Genomic DNA, 17643 nt, shown 5'->3' with positions numbered 1-17643 from the left:
TGGACCACACACACAAACCATGAGCCTTTGCAACAGACCCCCTGCTGACAGAGCCCACAGACGACCCACACCACCATACTTGAACCTCACACTTGCATACCTTCACACAACCACCTACACAAACACCCCCTCATCACATTCACACACACACCTCCACTACCACACCCACACACCCACAGCCATCCACACCCACACCCCCACAACCATCCACACCCACACCCCACGCCATGTCCACCACCAAGAATCCAAAGTTCACAAAGGAGGAGCTGGAGATCCTTGTCGACGAAATCCTCAGAGTCGAGCCACAGCTCTTTGGGACATTGGTCAGACAGACCAGCATATCCGAAAAAACGGCCATGTGGCAGAGGATTGTCGATTCTGTGAATGCTGTTGGGACCACCAGAAGGACCAGGCACGAGTGCCAATCCAGGTGGTACGATCTGCGGAGGACGGTCAAGAGGAAGATGACTGACAATCACAACCAGGTGAACATCACTGGAGGAGGGCCGCCCCCCAGACCGGTACAATACCATCCCTGGGAGGAGAAGGTGATGTCCACGCTGGCGGTGGAGGGACTACACAGACTGCCAGGACTCCCAGACCCTGGTGAGTACACAAACAACTCACCTCACATGGGGGGGATGCCATACACAATCAATCATGCATGCCACCCCCCCCAAGCCACCACCGGACACAACAACACTCCACAAACACACACATGCCACTAGCGCCTCCATGCCCCATGCATCAATCAGGGCCATGCCAAGTCACAGGCCACACAAAACACCAACACAACACAGGATGTGGTCGATGCTGGGAGTGGGGGCATCAAAACTAACATTGAGCAACTCACAAGCACACAACAATGCCCTCAGCCCATATGGCCCAGGGCACAGCCATACAAACTGTGTGTACCCACACAGTACTGTCTTGCCTGCAAATGGTGGCTGCCATGCAGGATGACATGGGTCTGAAGGCACAATTTGCACATTACAGCAGACAATGAAGATGCATCGCTCTGATAGAGTCTCAGCACACACCGCCACAGCAGCAGCCTACACTCAGACACACTGCCCAATGGGTGCCCGGAGAACAGGGACTAACTCACATGAACAAGCCAATGGCCATTCAAAGACCGGCTAACTGTGTGTGCCCAGGAAGCTGGCCTGAGGTGACAGAGGGTGACAAAGAGAGGGAGGGAGAGGGGGAATGAGAGGGAAGGAGACAGAGGGGGACACAGGGAGACAGACAGAGGGAGGGAGTAGGGTGACAGAGGGAGACCGACAGAGGGAGGAGGGTGACAGAGGGAGGGAGGAAGGGAGACACAGGGAGACTAAATCACCCTTGGGTGGTGTGGCCATGTCCACTCGTCAGCCGGTGGACTGTGTGCATGCAGACAAGGTCTGGCAGTGCCTCAAACCCCCCCTTCCGTAGATGAAGACCGGTCCATGTGTCAATCTGTGCACGAGTCCATCCGTGCTGCAGGCACAGACCTAACCACACACCCAGTATACCCACCCACTGTGTCGGTAAGAACCCTGTCACAAATGCTTCAGTCACCTACCTGCAACATCAAATTGCCTTGGAAAAACACCATTTGGCCACGTACAGTGCAACACGTAAGGCGCCTCTGCATGGCTCGCTACGCCCGCACACCACACTGCTGACTGTGTACCCAAATAGATGCATCAACTAAGATTGTGTCACACATGCGTAAAGCCCTGACAGCTGTGGCCAAGGGACATACCCATGCACAAGTGCACTGTGAGAGGAATGCAAGACAGATCCAACTACCCAGAGGAAGAGTGCCAAATCAGAAATGCATGAAACATGGATGCCACATGTGACACTGTTAACATTGTCTCTCTCACACACAGGTCAACGTCGACGAACACCCCCCAACACTGGGGGGGAAGTCTCACAGGACCAGGCTCCGCGGGATGAGGACCCCACCGCCAGCGATGACTCTCACCACTCCGTGGATGACCCAGACCAACCTGGCCCCTCTGGTGTCCAACCACCTGCAGCACCTGCGTCAGGTACAACTGTGCCAACCACCACCCCCATTCCTGCCACATCCCAGGAGACATCCAGGAGTCCTGCCCGCACACGACCACCCAGCCAGTCTGCCCAGGAGGGACACGGTCCTCCGGGCACCCAGGAGGAGGCAGGCGGCAACGCAGATGCCATCCCTCAGGGGTCCCGGAGACCCGATGCGCCCACAACGGCAGGCCAGGTGCACGTGGGCAGGGGTGGCGGGAGTGGAGGACGGCGGAGGCGCGAACCTGACCAGGCAGCTCAGGACCCGGTAGTGTCCCAGGTCAGCAACATCCTGGATACATACCGGCGTGACACCAGGGGCATGGACCAGATTGCGTCCACCCTCAATGACATCAAGGGGACCCTCCAGGAGATGAAGACCCTGCAGGCCCAGCAACATGCCTGTCAACTGCAACACCAAGGAAGGATGGAGGATAGACAGGCTGAGCTCGTGGCGGTGCAAACCCAAATGACCGGTGTACTCCGTCGGATTGCCGACAACATGGGCAACCCTCCCTGTGGCACCAGGCGAAGGCCATTACCAGACACAGGGAGGGATCAGGAGGAGGAGGATTCATCCGACGGAGCGTCACAGACATCGTCACGGCCTGCTTCCGAGGGTCCCCGCAGGAAGGTGGGTCGTCCACGAAAAAGACTGTGAGAGTCAGCAGAACATCACCATCTCCCAGGTCACCTGGCCTGGCACCTGGCCCTCTGGCCCAATAGCAGCACATGACATTCTCTGCCACATGGACTTGCTGGTCACTGTCTGACCTATGTTGACGAAGACTGTGGCATGGACTCTGACATTTTGCTACGGCAAGGATACCAACTCCCCCAGTGAACTTTGGATTCTACACTCCCGCTGTGCACCTCTTGTCATCCCCACAAACCCGTACCCCACCACAAATAAATTAATCACACTTACAAGATGATGCCGTGATTCTGCATTATTACAATACATGTGTGTGTCGTAAAGTCAAAGCATGCCTGATCTCAGAATTAACTCCAACCATCCAAACCGTGGGGTCGCAGTCTTGCCCAGGACACACATGGGTCCCAATGTATCATCTGATACAGACATGGAGTACCATACTCACCTGTGCTGGGCCCAACCAGCTGAGTGGTTCCCGCACAACTGTGGCTACAGACACATTCAGGGGAGCAACAGTCATGCGCAGAGGTCAGGGATCATGTGGAGTGACCTGGCTTGCCGCTCCCAGGTATGTCTAGACATGTGTCCCTACCATGTCCTGCATGCTTGCGTCAGGCGGATGTTGAGAATGGTGGCTAGGCGAAGGTTGGATGCATGGAGATGCCAGAATGGAGTTTTGGATCACAGTGCCACATGGTTGTGTTGGGGTTGTGGGCTGCATCATGAGTGTGGGCGTGGATCGAGAAGGTCATCCTGCAGCTGGCTGTGAATCATTCCCCCCATCCCGTTTGGACGTTGATGTGGCCTGGTTGCCCGATGCAGTAGCAGAGCTGTGCAGATGCACTCCGGATATGGACAAGTATCATGGGAGTCGTAAGGCACATGTCCGTAGACTGCAGGGTAGGATTCGACACGGATGTTGTAGTTGCCCTGGGGGATGGTCTCTCTTGCCTTGAGGTGGATGGAACTGTGCATCTTGTGCATAATACAGTTCCCACTCCCTGACAAACCGCTAGCATCTTGTCACTCTACACATAGACACATATGCACCACCTCTGAAAACTATGCCAGACATGCCGCATGCACAGTGGCAACAGGCCACCATTGACAGGGAAGAGGCACCTTGGAGACAGAGGGACAAATTTATTAGTCATGTGTGTTGGAATGACAATGATACTCTGTCAACACATACACAGGTCATGTGGATGAACATGTGGGAGCCACACTGGCACCCCCCATTGCAACACAGATGCTGGTATTCCATTGAACTCGCACACAAGTGACGGATAACAGCTAAACACCCCCTGCTGCCACGGAGAGGCTGCTATACACCATTGAGGCCCTGATGGGGCAATCACACACCATGTCAACCCGGTGCAACCTGTATGTTTCCGAGGTCAGTGTTACACACATTGATGGCCTCATCACAATCCCCAATCCCCTGACACATGACAGTCACCAAGTCTGACCATGGCTCCAGGTGAAGCCTGCCCCATGTCATGTTCCCCATGTAGGATCCACATGTATGCAAATTGAACACACATGAACCGGAGAAGTGCACACAGACTACAAACAATTCACACACCCAAAACGCCGTGAGGCATCCCTTACCCTAAGGAGATTTCAAAACTTGCCCGTGCATGTGACGCAGAATCAGCACATGTTGCTGTGTTCATGAGGAGTAGCAGGAGCACAACAATGCCACCAGCAGACAGCATGCCCATGGACCTGTGGAAGAGAGAAACACAAGGAGTCAGCCCAAAGGAGCACATCCGCAAGCATGTACTCAACACGTATCATGTTGTCAACATGACAGGTGACAATGATGACCCTCGGACAACATCCTTCCATTGCGCCATCACTCGAGTGACACTTCAATACACACCACTGACTCACTTGGCAGACATGCAGATGGACACACACATTGCAACACATGCCACACACGGCCCAATGCGTGCACACTCAGACACTGGAACTCACCACTAAGCAAAGAAGTTGCGTATGAGCCGACTCCGCATGTCCTCCACAGCCTCCTCCTCCTCCACATCACTTGCCCCGTCACCAAGGCCTTCATCCTCCACGGGTGGATGGTCCTGGTCATCTTGATCCAGTATGAGTGGAACAGCTTCCTCCACTGCCATGTTGTGCAGCATGCAGCAGACGATGATGATCTTGCACACCTTCACCGGGGCATATGGGAGTGCTCCGCCGGTCTTGTGGAGGCACCGGAATCGGCTCTTCAGAAGTCCAAACGTCCTCTCAATGACTCTCCTGGTCCGCCCATGGGCGTTGTTGTAGCGGTGCTCGGCAGCCGTGCTGGGGTTGCGGACAGGCGTCATCAGCCATGGCATGTTGGGATAGCCAGCGTCCCCTACAAGGAAACATCATGGACAGAAGTGTGTCAGCACAGGCAGTGAGATTGGAAGATGACGCCAAACACTGAACTGCCAGAGTCTACCCACCAACAATACATGCTCGCTCGTTCCGCAGCTGCAGCATCATTTCAGGCAGCCTGCTACGCCTCATGATGAAGGCATCGTGTGCTGATCCTGGAAAGCGAACACAGACATGTGAAATCACCATGTTGGACAGACACACCACAAGGGCATTAATGGAGTGATAATGTTTGCGATTCCTATACACCACCTCCTGTGCCTGTGGTGGTACCAACGCAACATGTGTCCCATCTATGGACCCAATGACATGGGGCATCCCTCCCAGGGCATAGAACTCACGCTTGACATCTGTCAACTGCTCACAAATTGGGAATTTAATGTACTCATCCAGGTGAACCAACATGGCCTCTAAGAAATCATGCAGAACACGGCTGAACATCGTCTGGGACATGCCCCCGACATCAGCAATGGTATGTTGGAACGTACCCGTGGCAAGGAAATGTAGGGCTGCCATCACCTTCAACTTGGGTGTCAGTGCACTGGGATACCTGTGGCGCGGGAGGAGTTGTGCTTCCAGCCGGCCAGTCAACTCATCAATCAACCGTTGGCTGAATCTGTAGCGGCGTATACAGTCCCGTTCATGCAGGGCAGCCATGTCTGGCATACGTCGAGGGAGAGGCGGAGCCCTGCAGTGAAATGGAAGGAACACCGAAGAGTGAGCACTGTACAACGACATTGTCAATGCACTGAGCACATGTTACACAGCCAATCCACATATGCCACATACGGACTCGTACTACTGTGGCGTACGCATACGCCAGCGCCCATATTGTGATCCGGACCGTACAAGCGCGTGTACAGTCCGTACTACTGTGGCGTACGCATACGCCAGCGCCCATATTGTGATCCGGACCGTACAAGCGCGTGTACAGTTCGTACTACTGTGGCGTACGCATACGCCAGCACCCATATTGTGATCCGGACCGTACAAGCGCGTGTACAGTTCGTACTACTGTGGCGTACGCATACGCCAGCGCCCATATTGTGATCCGGACCGTACAAGCGCGTGTACAGTTCGTACTACTGTGGCGTACGCATACGCCAGTGGCAATATTGTGATCCGGACCGTACAAGCGCGTGTACAGTCCGTACTACTGTGGCGTACGCATACGCCAGCGCCCATATTGTGATCCGGACCGTACAAGCGCGTGTACAGTTCGTACTACTGTGGCGTACGCATACGCCAGCGCCCATATTGTGATCCGGACCGTACAAGCGCGTGTACAGTTCGTACTACTGTGGCGTACGCATACGCCAGCGCCCATATTGTGATCCGGACCGTACAAGCGCGTGTACAGTCCGTACTACTGTGGCGTACGCATACGCCAGCGCCCATATTGTGATCCGGACCGTACAAGCGCGTGTACGGTCCGTATCACTGCTTGTGGGGCGCCCTAGGGCGTGGAACGCACCGTACCTGTGTGTATATGTATGAAAACACATAGGGGACACATGAGGGACAAGTATAAGGGCCTAAATGCATGATGGTTGCCATGGAGACTGAGTTAGATTTTTGAATTTGAGCACCGGGTGCCCAGCAGAAGTCAGTTTGAAAGAATCTACATTGTTGCAATGTGGATGTTGACTTGACATCATCATCAAAACTGAAACCATGCAAAGCCACACACTGGGGTAGGTTTGAAGGGATTGGATGAAACGTAGGATGCAAATGTGACTGACCAATCAATCTGTACTCCTATACATGAACAGGCCAGCCAGGCATATATAAGGCAGCCAGGTCCCATGAGAGAGCACTTGCCTGCACATCCATTCATCCATGACCACTGCTGCTGATAGTGATTCCTCTGGCACCATGTCCAGGACTGTGGAGAGGTCACAGCCATTCACCCAGGAGGAGAACCTTGCCCTGATAGATGTGATCCTCCCACAGTTCCAGAGCCTGTATGGTCGACCAGGGGTTCAGGTGAGTGCAGACTCCACTAGCTTAGACTGTTCCCCTTTTGTGTGCCAGTGACTTCTGCCATTGTATCCATGTGTGACAGACATGCACTGTTGTTTGGAGTGGGTCCCAGGGTGTGGAAGGCCTCATGTCACCCATGCAGAGCATGCTGTGTTTCCTGTGTGCACTCCTCACTTGCATAGTGCCTACTGTGACAATGAATGCAAGGTGCATGCCACATTCTGCCTGCATACTCCTCCTGGGGATGTTGTTTCCACAGTCCTGATGTGATCCTGTGTTCCCCCCAGTGTCACAGGTGTCAGTACCCATGGATGTGTGTTTGTTCAGTGTACCTGTGCTGTGAGTGTCCAAAGGCCGTGTTCGTCCCCTGCACATTGGTGTGTGTGTAAGTCCCCTGTCATGTGGGTGAGTGTATATGGGGAGTGTTGCACACAAGCAGCATGAGGGATGGATATAGCCTGGCCATCCGATGTGAGCAGGGAGCAGTGCTGTGTGCATGCCGTGCTGAGCCAGCCCCACACCTGTGACACCCCCGTCTACTGGCACATGGGCAGAGTGAGGTGTGTACCCGCAGTTGGCAATGCCATGTGATTGTCCTGTACCTGTGTGTGTCTGTGTACTCTGCTGAGGTAGCATCAGTGTGCTGGGGCAGGTGACTGCTGTGAGGTGCTGTACATAATCCTGGTGTAGCCTGTGAGGCACAGTGTGATCCCTGGTCAGTGAGTGTGTGGTACCCCTCATGCCACCCGTGTACTTTCAATGGCACGTAGTGCATTTGGCCTTCCACAGTGGATAATGTCCCTATGACAAAGGTGCAATTAGTTGCATGCATACCATGGCCTGTTCATAAAGAGGATTGTTCTATATGTGTGTCTCTGTGTCTTTGCTCATGTGGATTAATGTATTCTCACTTTTGCATCCTCACAGGTAGGCGCCATTGCCAAGGGGGAGATCTGGAGGGAAGCCGTCAGTGCCGTGAGGGGTACAGAGGGTCGGAGGCGGAGCCTGTCTCAGGTGAGGAAACGCTGGCAGGACATCCGGTGCTGGACGAGGAGGATTGCACGGGTCCTGCTGGGGGACTCACCTGTGAGCCGTAAGAACCGTGGGCGCCGTCGTCTGACCCACATCCAGAAGCGTGTGCTGGCGGTGGTCTTCCCCGATATGGACAGGCGCCTACAGGAGAAGCAGGAAGGGGGTAGGTACATGTGTGTCAGTTGTGTGTCCCCAGCCAATGTAAGTGTGCAGTTGCATGGATACACTGCCAGGGTTTGATTGTGCAGTGCGTCAACTTCTCCACAAAGTAGCACAGTGCTGTTCTCACTCCCTCCCTTCCCCTCCTTGCCATGTGTTCCCTGGTCTGTCTGTAGCCACTCTTGCACAAGGTTATTTAGGCAGGCAGTTCATGCAGGTGCCCAATGCTATCAGCATCATGTGTGGGGGTGATGTGCCACAGGTATGGGGACCTTGCGTGTGCCATGGCCAATTTCAGTCATTGTGGTGTCCATGTCACTTGGCACTGATTGTGAATCACGACATAGGGGTGTGTCTCCAAAATGTACAGCCTTCCAGCATGCATGTCCAATTGTGTGCCCTCTGACATGATGTGCCTGAGTGGGAGGCCTGCTAAGTGCAGGGACGGTTGCTTAATTTGCAGTCATGTCCATCCTGGACCATGGAGGAGTGTGGGCACTACTGTGCCCTTTGGCACCTCTTCCTAGGTATCATGTGCGTCATCCAACAATATGGCCATTCACTGTGTCTTCGCCATGGGTTGGGTAGGGTGGCATTGTACCCTGGGCTCAACTGTTAGGACCTACAGGTTGCTACATGTGTCCACTGTACAGGGGGACCCATTTTGCTTGTGCATACTCACAGTGGGCATGACCTGTGTGTGTTGTTGAGACAATCTGATGATGTTTGCCTGTCAATGATGTGTGGACATGCCCACCAGGGGCTGTGTGTGTACAGTCATGAATTAGTGGAGGCCATGTGTTTTCATCCCAGAGTAAGAGGTGTACATACTTTCTCCGTCTAAATGAGATTGTCTCAGGTGTGGGTGGTTTGTGCGTACAAGGCCTACATGTCAGAAGCTTCATCCTCCTTGCTGGGTTTAGCCTGTGTGTGATGTTTGACTGGACATACGCTCAAGGTGCAGTGACCCAGTCATGTTTGGCCTGGTTTCATGTATTGCCTTTGCAGCATGTGGCAAGAGTAAATGGATATGATTCATGCTCATCCCTTTTTGACGACGCAGTGTGGTGCAGGTGCTGTGCACATTTGTCCCCAGAGGCTGGCTCCTCTGTAAAATTTCAGGTGCAGTGATTTGCTGTTGTGTCATGCTCTCCATTGTGTCTCAGTGGCATGGTGGGTCGACAAACTGTGTGTTCCATGGCCTACATGTGTACATTGTTTTGTAGGTGTTACTCCTGTTGCTTTTCAGGCTATGCAATGTGACCTATGTATATTTGACTCATGTGACATATGTGTACAGGTGTCTGATTATCTCCTGTCTCTTCACCTTGCCCACAGCATCGCCGGGGGACACGGAAGGAGACACTAGCACGGACCGGGAGGAGGGATTGAGCACCAGTGCCAGCAGTGCTGTCCTGTCTGGCACATGGAGTGGCACGGAGGCCGAAGGGAGTGAGGCAGAGGACCTGTCGACTGCCAACACAGACTATGACGCAGACGGGTCCGAGGCTGAGCTCCAAGAGGTGGCGGAGTCTGCCCCCCCAGCTGATGGCAGCCCTCCACATCCCCCCGCCACCTCAGTTTCCATCACCGGCCTCCCACCTGCTCGTGGCCCTTCCCTCCGTGCTCGGTCCCCACATGTCTCCTTCCTGCCAGGCACCGCACCCCCTGCCCCTGTCACCACTGCTGCGGTGAGTGCGGAGTCTGTGGACATCCTGAGGCAGTTGCAGGTTGGTCAGACTGCGATGCTAAATGTCCTCCATGCCCACACCCAGGTGCTGACCCAGATGGAGGCATACATGGAGGGCATGTCGGCTGCGCAGTCTGACCAACGGCAGTTGCTGAGGTCCATAGACTCCACACTGACTGCAGCACTGGATCTCCTGCAGCGCTGCCTACCCCCCCCTACCCCTGCACCATCCACAATTCCCACTCCCGTGCCTGTCCCACGCACATCCAGACGTCAGCGTGCACGCACCCCAACAGACACAGGCACCACACCACCAGGGAAGTCGAAGCGCACACCTCCTGTCACGCACACACAGGGTGAGTAAGGCATACCCACTGGGTCGGGGGGGAAACGTAGAACACGCAGCCACAGTGGGAGTCCGCAGTCCACACAACCCACTCCCTCCAAATCCACTCCCCTTAGCTCTCCTGGCCAACAGTCGGTGACAGCATCATCCACTGCGAGTGTGCCCCCCAGCCCCAGGATGACACCACCCCGCAAGCGGTGGAGGCGGGACCCGGCCAGGGGAGTTGAGTCCCCCACCCTGTCCACACCCTCCCCCAGTGGTGCTGCGACCCATCCCTCTGCCCCCCCCCCTCCTTGGGGCCTGTGGTTTGATTGGGTGCGGGGGAGTCGCTGGGGGAACTTGCCGACGTGTGCAGCGCCATTCTGTCCTCCACCTTTGGCGCTGGCACCCCCCCTGTGGCAGAATCATCCCTCCCTGCACCCACAACACCTACCCTTTCCCCTCCTGTCCCTGCGGTGCCTGTTTCCACCCTCCCCCCTGATGCCCCCTCTTCTGTGGATGAAATGGACTTGTGAACTGTGCAGGCAAGCTAGGGGACACATGTCCCGATGTGTACCCCCCCCGGACTTTGCTGCTGGCCTGGCCCATGGCCCTTGTACATAGTGGACATTTTCTCAGAGATATTTTCCTGCTGAATAAAGCATTTTCTTTTGGTTTTGCACACTGATGCTTTCCTGGACTTGCTGTTGGTGCTGGTGCTCCCTGAGTTGGGGTGGTGATAATGTGTTAGGGGTCTGTGAAATGTTGGAGTGTGCTGCTCATGGGGTGTACCCTGCCATCTGCGTGCCATCACAAAGGTCTCTGCCAATGGTATTTGGTCATGTTTGCTCTCACTGTATGGTGACATTGTCCCAAGGTGTGTTCCATCCTCTGTGGAGCAGGCCATTTTCCCTGCAGGGTGTCTCCCAAATGCTGTGCTGTGCTGTGTCTACATTTCCTGGATGTGTGAGGGTTGCCGTTCAATATAGCCATGCTGGCTCAGCGATGGCTCCGCCTGCATCTGGGGTATCACCCTTGTTGGTCACTGAACTTGTTGATGGGGTATATTGTCCTATGTCTGGGCACTGCTGGGAGGACTCTGCACCCACCCCTATTGTGTCTGGGCACTGCTGGGAGGACTCTGCACACACCCCTCCTGTCTCTGGGCACTGCTGGGAGGACTCTGCACCCACCCCTCCTATGTCTGGGCACTGCTGGGGGTGTTTGGCACACACCATTCTTATTGCAGGTTCGGTGCGTACATACACGGGTGGGGGTTCGGTGCGTACATACACTGCTGGGGTGGGGGTTCGGGGCGTACATACACGGGTGGGGGTTCGGGGCGTACATACACTGCTGGGGTGGGGGTTCGGTGCGTACATACACGGGTGGTGGTTCGGTGCGTACATACACGGGTGGGGGTTCGGTGCGTACATACACGGGTGGGGGTTCGGGGCGTACATACACTGCTGGGGTGGGGGTTCGGGGCGTACATACACTGCTGGGGTGGGGGTTCGGGGCGTACATACACGGGTGGGGGTTCGGGGCGTACATACACTGCTGGGGTGGGGGTTCGGGGCGTACATACACGGGTGGGGGTTCGGGGCGTACATACACTGCTGGGGTGGGGGTTCGGGGCGTACATACACGGGTGGGGGTTCGGGGTGTACATACACGGGTGGGGGTTCGGGGCGTACATACACTGCTGGGGTGGGGGTTCGGTGCGTACATACACGGGTGGGGGTTCGGGGCGTACATACACTGCTGGGGTGGGGGTTCGGTGCGTACATACACGGGTGGGGGTTCGGGGCGTACATACACTGCTGGGGTGGGGGTTCGGGGCGTACATACACGGGTGGGGGTTCGGGGCGTACATACACTGCTGGGGTGGGGGTTCGGGGCGTACATACACGGGTGGGGGTTCGGGGCGTACATACACTGCTGGGGTGGGGGTTCGGGGCGTACATACACGGGTGGGGGTTCGGGGCGTACATACACTGCTGGGGTGGGGGTTCGGGGCGTACATACACGGGTGGGGGTTCGGGGCGTACATACACGGGTGGGGGTTCGGGGCGTACATACACTGCTGGGGTAGGGGTTCGGGGCGTACATACACTGCTGGGGTGGTGGTTCGGTGCGTACATACACGGGTGGGGGTTCGGGGCGTACATACACGGGTGGGGGTTCGGGGCGTACATACACTGCTGGGGTGGGGGTTCGGGGCGTACATACACGGGTGGTGGTTCGGTGCGTACATACACGGGTGGGGGTTCGGGGCGTACATACACGGGTGGGGGTTCGGGGCGTACATACACTGCTGGGGTGGGGGTTCGGGGCGTACATACACGGGTGGGGGTTCGGGGCGTACATACACTGCTGGGGTGGGGGTTCGGGCGTACATACACGGGTGGTGGTTCGGTGCGTACATACACGGGTGGGGGTTCGGGGCGTACATACACGGGTGGGGGTACGGGCCGTACTTCCACGGGTGGGGGTACGGTCCGTACATACCCCTACCCACGCTCTGCGTGCCTGGGTACGGGCCATACCCATGCCTTTGGTGGGTGGGTACGGTGCGTCCCCCCATTGTTGCGGTGCCGTGGGGTCCGCACCGTACACAGGCCTTGGGGGCGTGGCTACGGGTCGTACCACGCGTACCCCTACATGACCCCAGCAATGCTGGTACGAGCCGTACCAAGGCCTTTCTGACGTGGGTACGGGCCGTACGGCCATTGTTGGAGTGACGTAGGGGGACGCATGGTACGTTCCGTACCCACGCTCTTGCGGCCTGGGTAGGGTACGTACCGGTTCGCGTGACCATCCACTTTCGTTGTGGCGGACGCTTGCGTTGCTGGCCTCGCCCCCACCCCCTGGAAGTGACCAGGCCCTGATGGTCAGGTATGTCCAGGCCATGTGTGATTTGGTGCCATGTGTTGGTGTTGTGTGTCCTGCCCCTGCCCCCCCCTTTGCCCCTGGTTGTTGTGCTGACCTTCTGCGGCGTCTGCGTCGGTTCCTGTACGCCAGGTGGACTGCTAGGAGGGCAGGGATGGCACGTAGGTTCGGGTCCATGTCTGTTCGTCGCGTCCAGCTGCTCCTTGCGTGTGTCGTCCTGATTTCCCGGCAGTTTTTGGCAGCCGGTAAATATTTTCCGTGCGGGATGACGTCGGTTCGATTCGTACTTCCTGGTTCGTGAAACGTAGGCTGGATGCGTACCGACATCAGGTCGGCGCCTTTCAGGATCGGAATTGTGTTTAGTTTCTGTTCGGTCGGTGTTTTGTTCGATTCGTACGGAAATGGTGTTTCCGTGCGAATCGTACTTGCATTTTCGGATGGATTTGGCACCGGGTACGAGTCGGACGGAGATAGGGCTCCGTCCGACGGTTCGTACCCGGTTTTTACCGGATCGGAATTGGCACCTATATTTCTCACATTGGATTAGATGTCCCATATATCACTGACTCAATTCGTTTGGCTCCACTTATGCTGTGGTTGTCGATCTGGCTTAGGTACACAGTCCCCCTGAATCAAGAGATTATTACTGACCTCCTCAAGCTGGAGAACCATAGCAAGTGTGGTTGGTTAAGCTACGTAGAGCAGGAATTTAGCGCCTTAGGCTTGTCGAACCTCTTTAGACTCCCAATGGCATGCCGGGATTTTTCCAAGAGTAGGTTGGCTGAGACTTACAATGCGAGGGCCCAATACAACCAGAGAGAGAAGAAGCTTTGCGCGCAGATGGTGCGGATGTACCAACTAACTCCCCCAATTGAGGAGGGTGAGTTTTCATATCTGGCAGAGGTCCCACTCTCACAGCACCAGTTTATTTTAACGAGATTCTGTTTAAATCTGTTCCCACTAATGCTGGGGTATCCAGGCAGATGTTTCAAGCATTCTGATTTATCAAAGTGCCCTTGCGACTCTAAGTCGACACAAAATGATTTGCACTTGAAATTCCTCTGTACTACGTATGCCCAAGAAAGAAAGCGTTTTATTGTTCCAATTTTAAAGAGTCATAATTTTAGTCAATGTCGAGTTGCACTGTATTTTTTAAAATTGTTCCCGAAAAGGAAAAGGAAACATGCGCTTTAACAATGAATTACGAGAAACACTTATCTATTTTCTGTTTATTCATTTTATGGAATTTACTTGAACCTTGATTAAGGGGAGCACGTTTTTATAAAAGAACTGTGATTGGTTATATTTTAATTGTTTCGTAATCGATTGTATGTACTTTTATGATCTGTATATAATCGATCGAATAAAGTTTATAAATGAAATGAATGAATGACAGTCCACCTATGAGATGTTCGTCGGTCCAGCATACTCTTGCTGTGAGGCAATTGGTGTCTTATAGTTGAAAACATAGGTGCATCAGGAGCGTTGGTTGAGCCCATTGTAAACACCTGACGATGATGTTGCTTGATCCCTTAAAGACAGTCTTGACATTCTGTGACCTGTTGAAGCTTCTGTTGCCTGGCCTGGCTACTTCCTGGAATCCATCGGTGGGGCAACGGAGAGTCCATCTATAACACATGAGGGAGGCCCCTTGGATGAGTTGCCACAGGACTGCCCTTGGATTGCACTGGATTTCCCCGTGTCTGCATCTGGACAGCTGCAAGACCACCTTGGAGCCACCGCCTTGTCACTCGTGCAATGTCAGGGGTGGATGTATCCTGGTCAGAACATGCTATCGCTACCAGGATCAGGATGTAGGCCAGTTAAACAAATGTTCACTGGTTCTTCGGATTGTCACTCTGTCCGGCAATGGTGCAGGATTCCAGTCGTGTTATTTGATGCTCCAGGGATGGTGGTGATGCACATGGCAAAATGGTGGAGTGGCTGCCATGAGATGACTTGTACAACAGGGGATGATGACTTGCATGGAGGAAGGGTGACTGGAGAATCTTTGCAGTCATGAAACTCGTCGGACACTTGGTGCAGCTCTTTTTCTTGGTAAGCAAACAGGGATGCCTTTTTCTTTAAGCAGCCGGTGTCAGGACTTCAAAGGATTTAGACCTCTCTGTCTGTTCAACATGTCTACAATCAGCAATTTCATGCTTACCGAAGGTAAAGGCTATTACCAGGAAAGAAGCTTGGAGATTAAACTACTCCAAGATGGCCGACAATGCACGAAGAGTGCAGTTCTAGTCTTCCTCTGCAAGCTGAGTTACGTGAGGCGCTCGCAATGGAACGTTGATGCACTTCACCTGAACTCTTGACGGAAGCGCACGCATATCAAGTATCTCGTGTTTAGTTAGTTAGTTAGTTTAGTCAGGTTATCGCAGAGTCCGTCGGGCTTTCGGTTTTGAGTTCTACAGTTATTCTAGTGAAAAATGACTATGAGTTCAGAGCAGTTATTTCTCTTTCATGTGAACGCCTTCCTTCAGAACTCATGCGCACATCGCTACTGTGGAGAACGCTACTTCTTGAATCCTGCGCTATTGAAGGAAGACGCTACCTCGTCAAGTGTATAGTGTCTGAGGAGGCGAAAAACTCACAAGGCTTCTTCATCCACTCAGTTCAACAGAAATGAATGCTGAAACACATCAGGCAGAGTACTAGTCTCTTGTACACGATACCGCAATGGAAAATTAGAAACCAACTGCAGCGAGAGCTAAGTACCCAAATAATGTTTGTGAATTTAGAAGAATAGTTATATAATTCAGATATTCAAGTAAAGTCTACATGAGTTAATACTTACCAACTGATTCCTCTCGATGTTCACCTGTGGAGATAAGAAAATGAGAAAAAGATTATAATAGGAATAAGGGTCAGTACACATAATAACAAGAAATTATAGACAAACAGAGTAGGTAGAAATAAAGGTTAACTCAGTGTATGTTTCTTGATTATAACAGAAGTTCATCACACAATAAGAAATGGCTATTTAACTGTAGCAGAACACATGAAGACATTTTGAAGAGAAGCAAGGCCTAAGGTTATCTTGGTACGTGGGTTGGATCTAGAAGGGAATTAGAGTTAAGATAACACTTGTGCTAAATTACTGTTTTGGGTTACAGAGCAAACGGCCGAGCTGGGAACATTAGGTGATGAAGAAACAGAAGGCTGGAAGCAGATAACCGCAGGCAGTCTCTTTGTCTTCTTATTTATTTTATCCACTCCCCCTTCTCCCCTTGGGAGATTCTGCTTGGTATTTATAAAACATTACCTGGAGATCTCCTCGGAGGGGCATCGGGAAAAGGCATCTCTGTTCCTGCGCAAGTACTGGAAGCACCTGACAGCCGGAGACAGGTGGCTGGACGGTCACACTATAAAGAATAGGTCCGATACACATTTCGCGCATGTAGGCGACTTACGTTTGGTACTCCCACTGAACTATCTCTTGTGACGTCATCGCACCCTGGTGGCTGGCTTGCATTAGTAGGTGCACTCAGGTGATAGTACGAGTACTCATTCTAGTCCCCTTTTGTTGACTTCTCCTACGCACCTGTTATCGTCTGCTTTCCTGTGATAGGATTGTCACCCTCCTATCTCTCTACTCTTTTTCTTCTCTGCAAATGTGGCAACGTGTCACACGCTCTTTTCCTTGGTTCTTGCTTCATGTGTAATGTGGCGTCCGCCCACATGTGTTCTTTGTAAATGTTGCTAAATGGCGACAGGCCACGCATTGCATGTCTTTTCTACATATGCTCTGAAAGTGGGGACAGGCCACGCAATGCATGTTTTTTCTACACATGCTCTGAAAAATGGCGACAGGCCACACAATGCATGTCGTTTTTTACACATGCTCTGAAAAGTGGCAAAAGGCCACGCAATGCATGTCTTTTTCTACACATGCTCTGAAAGTGGCAACAAGCCACACATTCTCACAGGGACCACCTGCTCACTCTGTCGTGTCCTTTGGACTATGCATCTTCTCCCGCCACGGACCACTCACCGGTACGGTCCTGTCTATAGAACAGGGCGTCTTCGCAGGTGCGTCAGTCATTTCATGGATGGCAGTGGAGGTAGGTGTGCTTTGATGGATCCGGTCTGCAGAAACTTCCATACCCTTCTTCTCCTTGATAAAAGTATTCCGGCTGCAACTCTGAATCGCTGTGGGAAGTACAGGCCTCCCTTCTCTTGCGTCAGTGACAGCTTGCCATGGACGTGCAACTCTCCTCTCACCTGTAATGGGTCAATGTGCAACACAGTCTTAAGGCAGTGGAGGGGGCACTCCCTGAATGGCCTTTGGCCCACTCTGGGATGACGCAAGTGCAGTGAAGGTTTGTACATGATCTCTCTCCTTCGTGTGTTCAGGCCACACAGGGCTCCTTTCTCCTCTGGGATCTCTTAGGTGCTTCACTTCTTTGATGGCGGGTAACCTCCCTTCCGTATCCTCTTTGCTTTGTCTCTGCTCTGGCAGCA

At 53.6% G+C, this 17643-nt stretch overlaps 1 protein-coding gene across 1 annotated transcript in view; it reads right to left on the bottom strand.

The window, feature by feature from the left end:
* Positions 1-17643, bottom strand: part of LOC146808497 (transient receptor potential cation channel subfamily M member 2-like) — a 1333691-nt gene that overhangs the window by 978908 nt on the left and 337140 nt on the right. The window contains exon 7 of the mRNA XM_085623962.1: positions 15977-16000. Within this exon, the coding sequence (XP_085480088.1) occupies positions 15977-16000 (24 nt within the window). The remainder of the gene's footprint in view (positions 1-15976; positions 16001-17643) is intronic.

The sequence above is a fragment of the Triturus cristatus genome, chromosome 8, assembly GCF_964204655.1.
Source record: "Triturus cristatus chromosome 8, aTriCri1.1, whole genome shotgun sequence".
NCBI lineage: Eukaryota > Metazoa > Chordata > Amphibia > Caudata > Salamandridae > Triturus > Triturus cristatus.
Note: the sequence above shows the minus strand (reverse complement) of the source record. Positions and strands in the feature narration are given on the sequence as shown.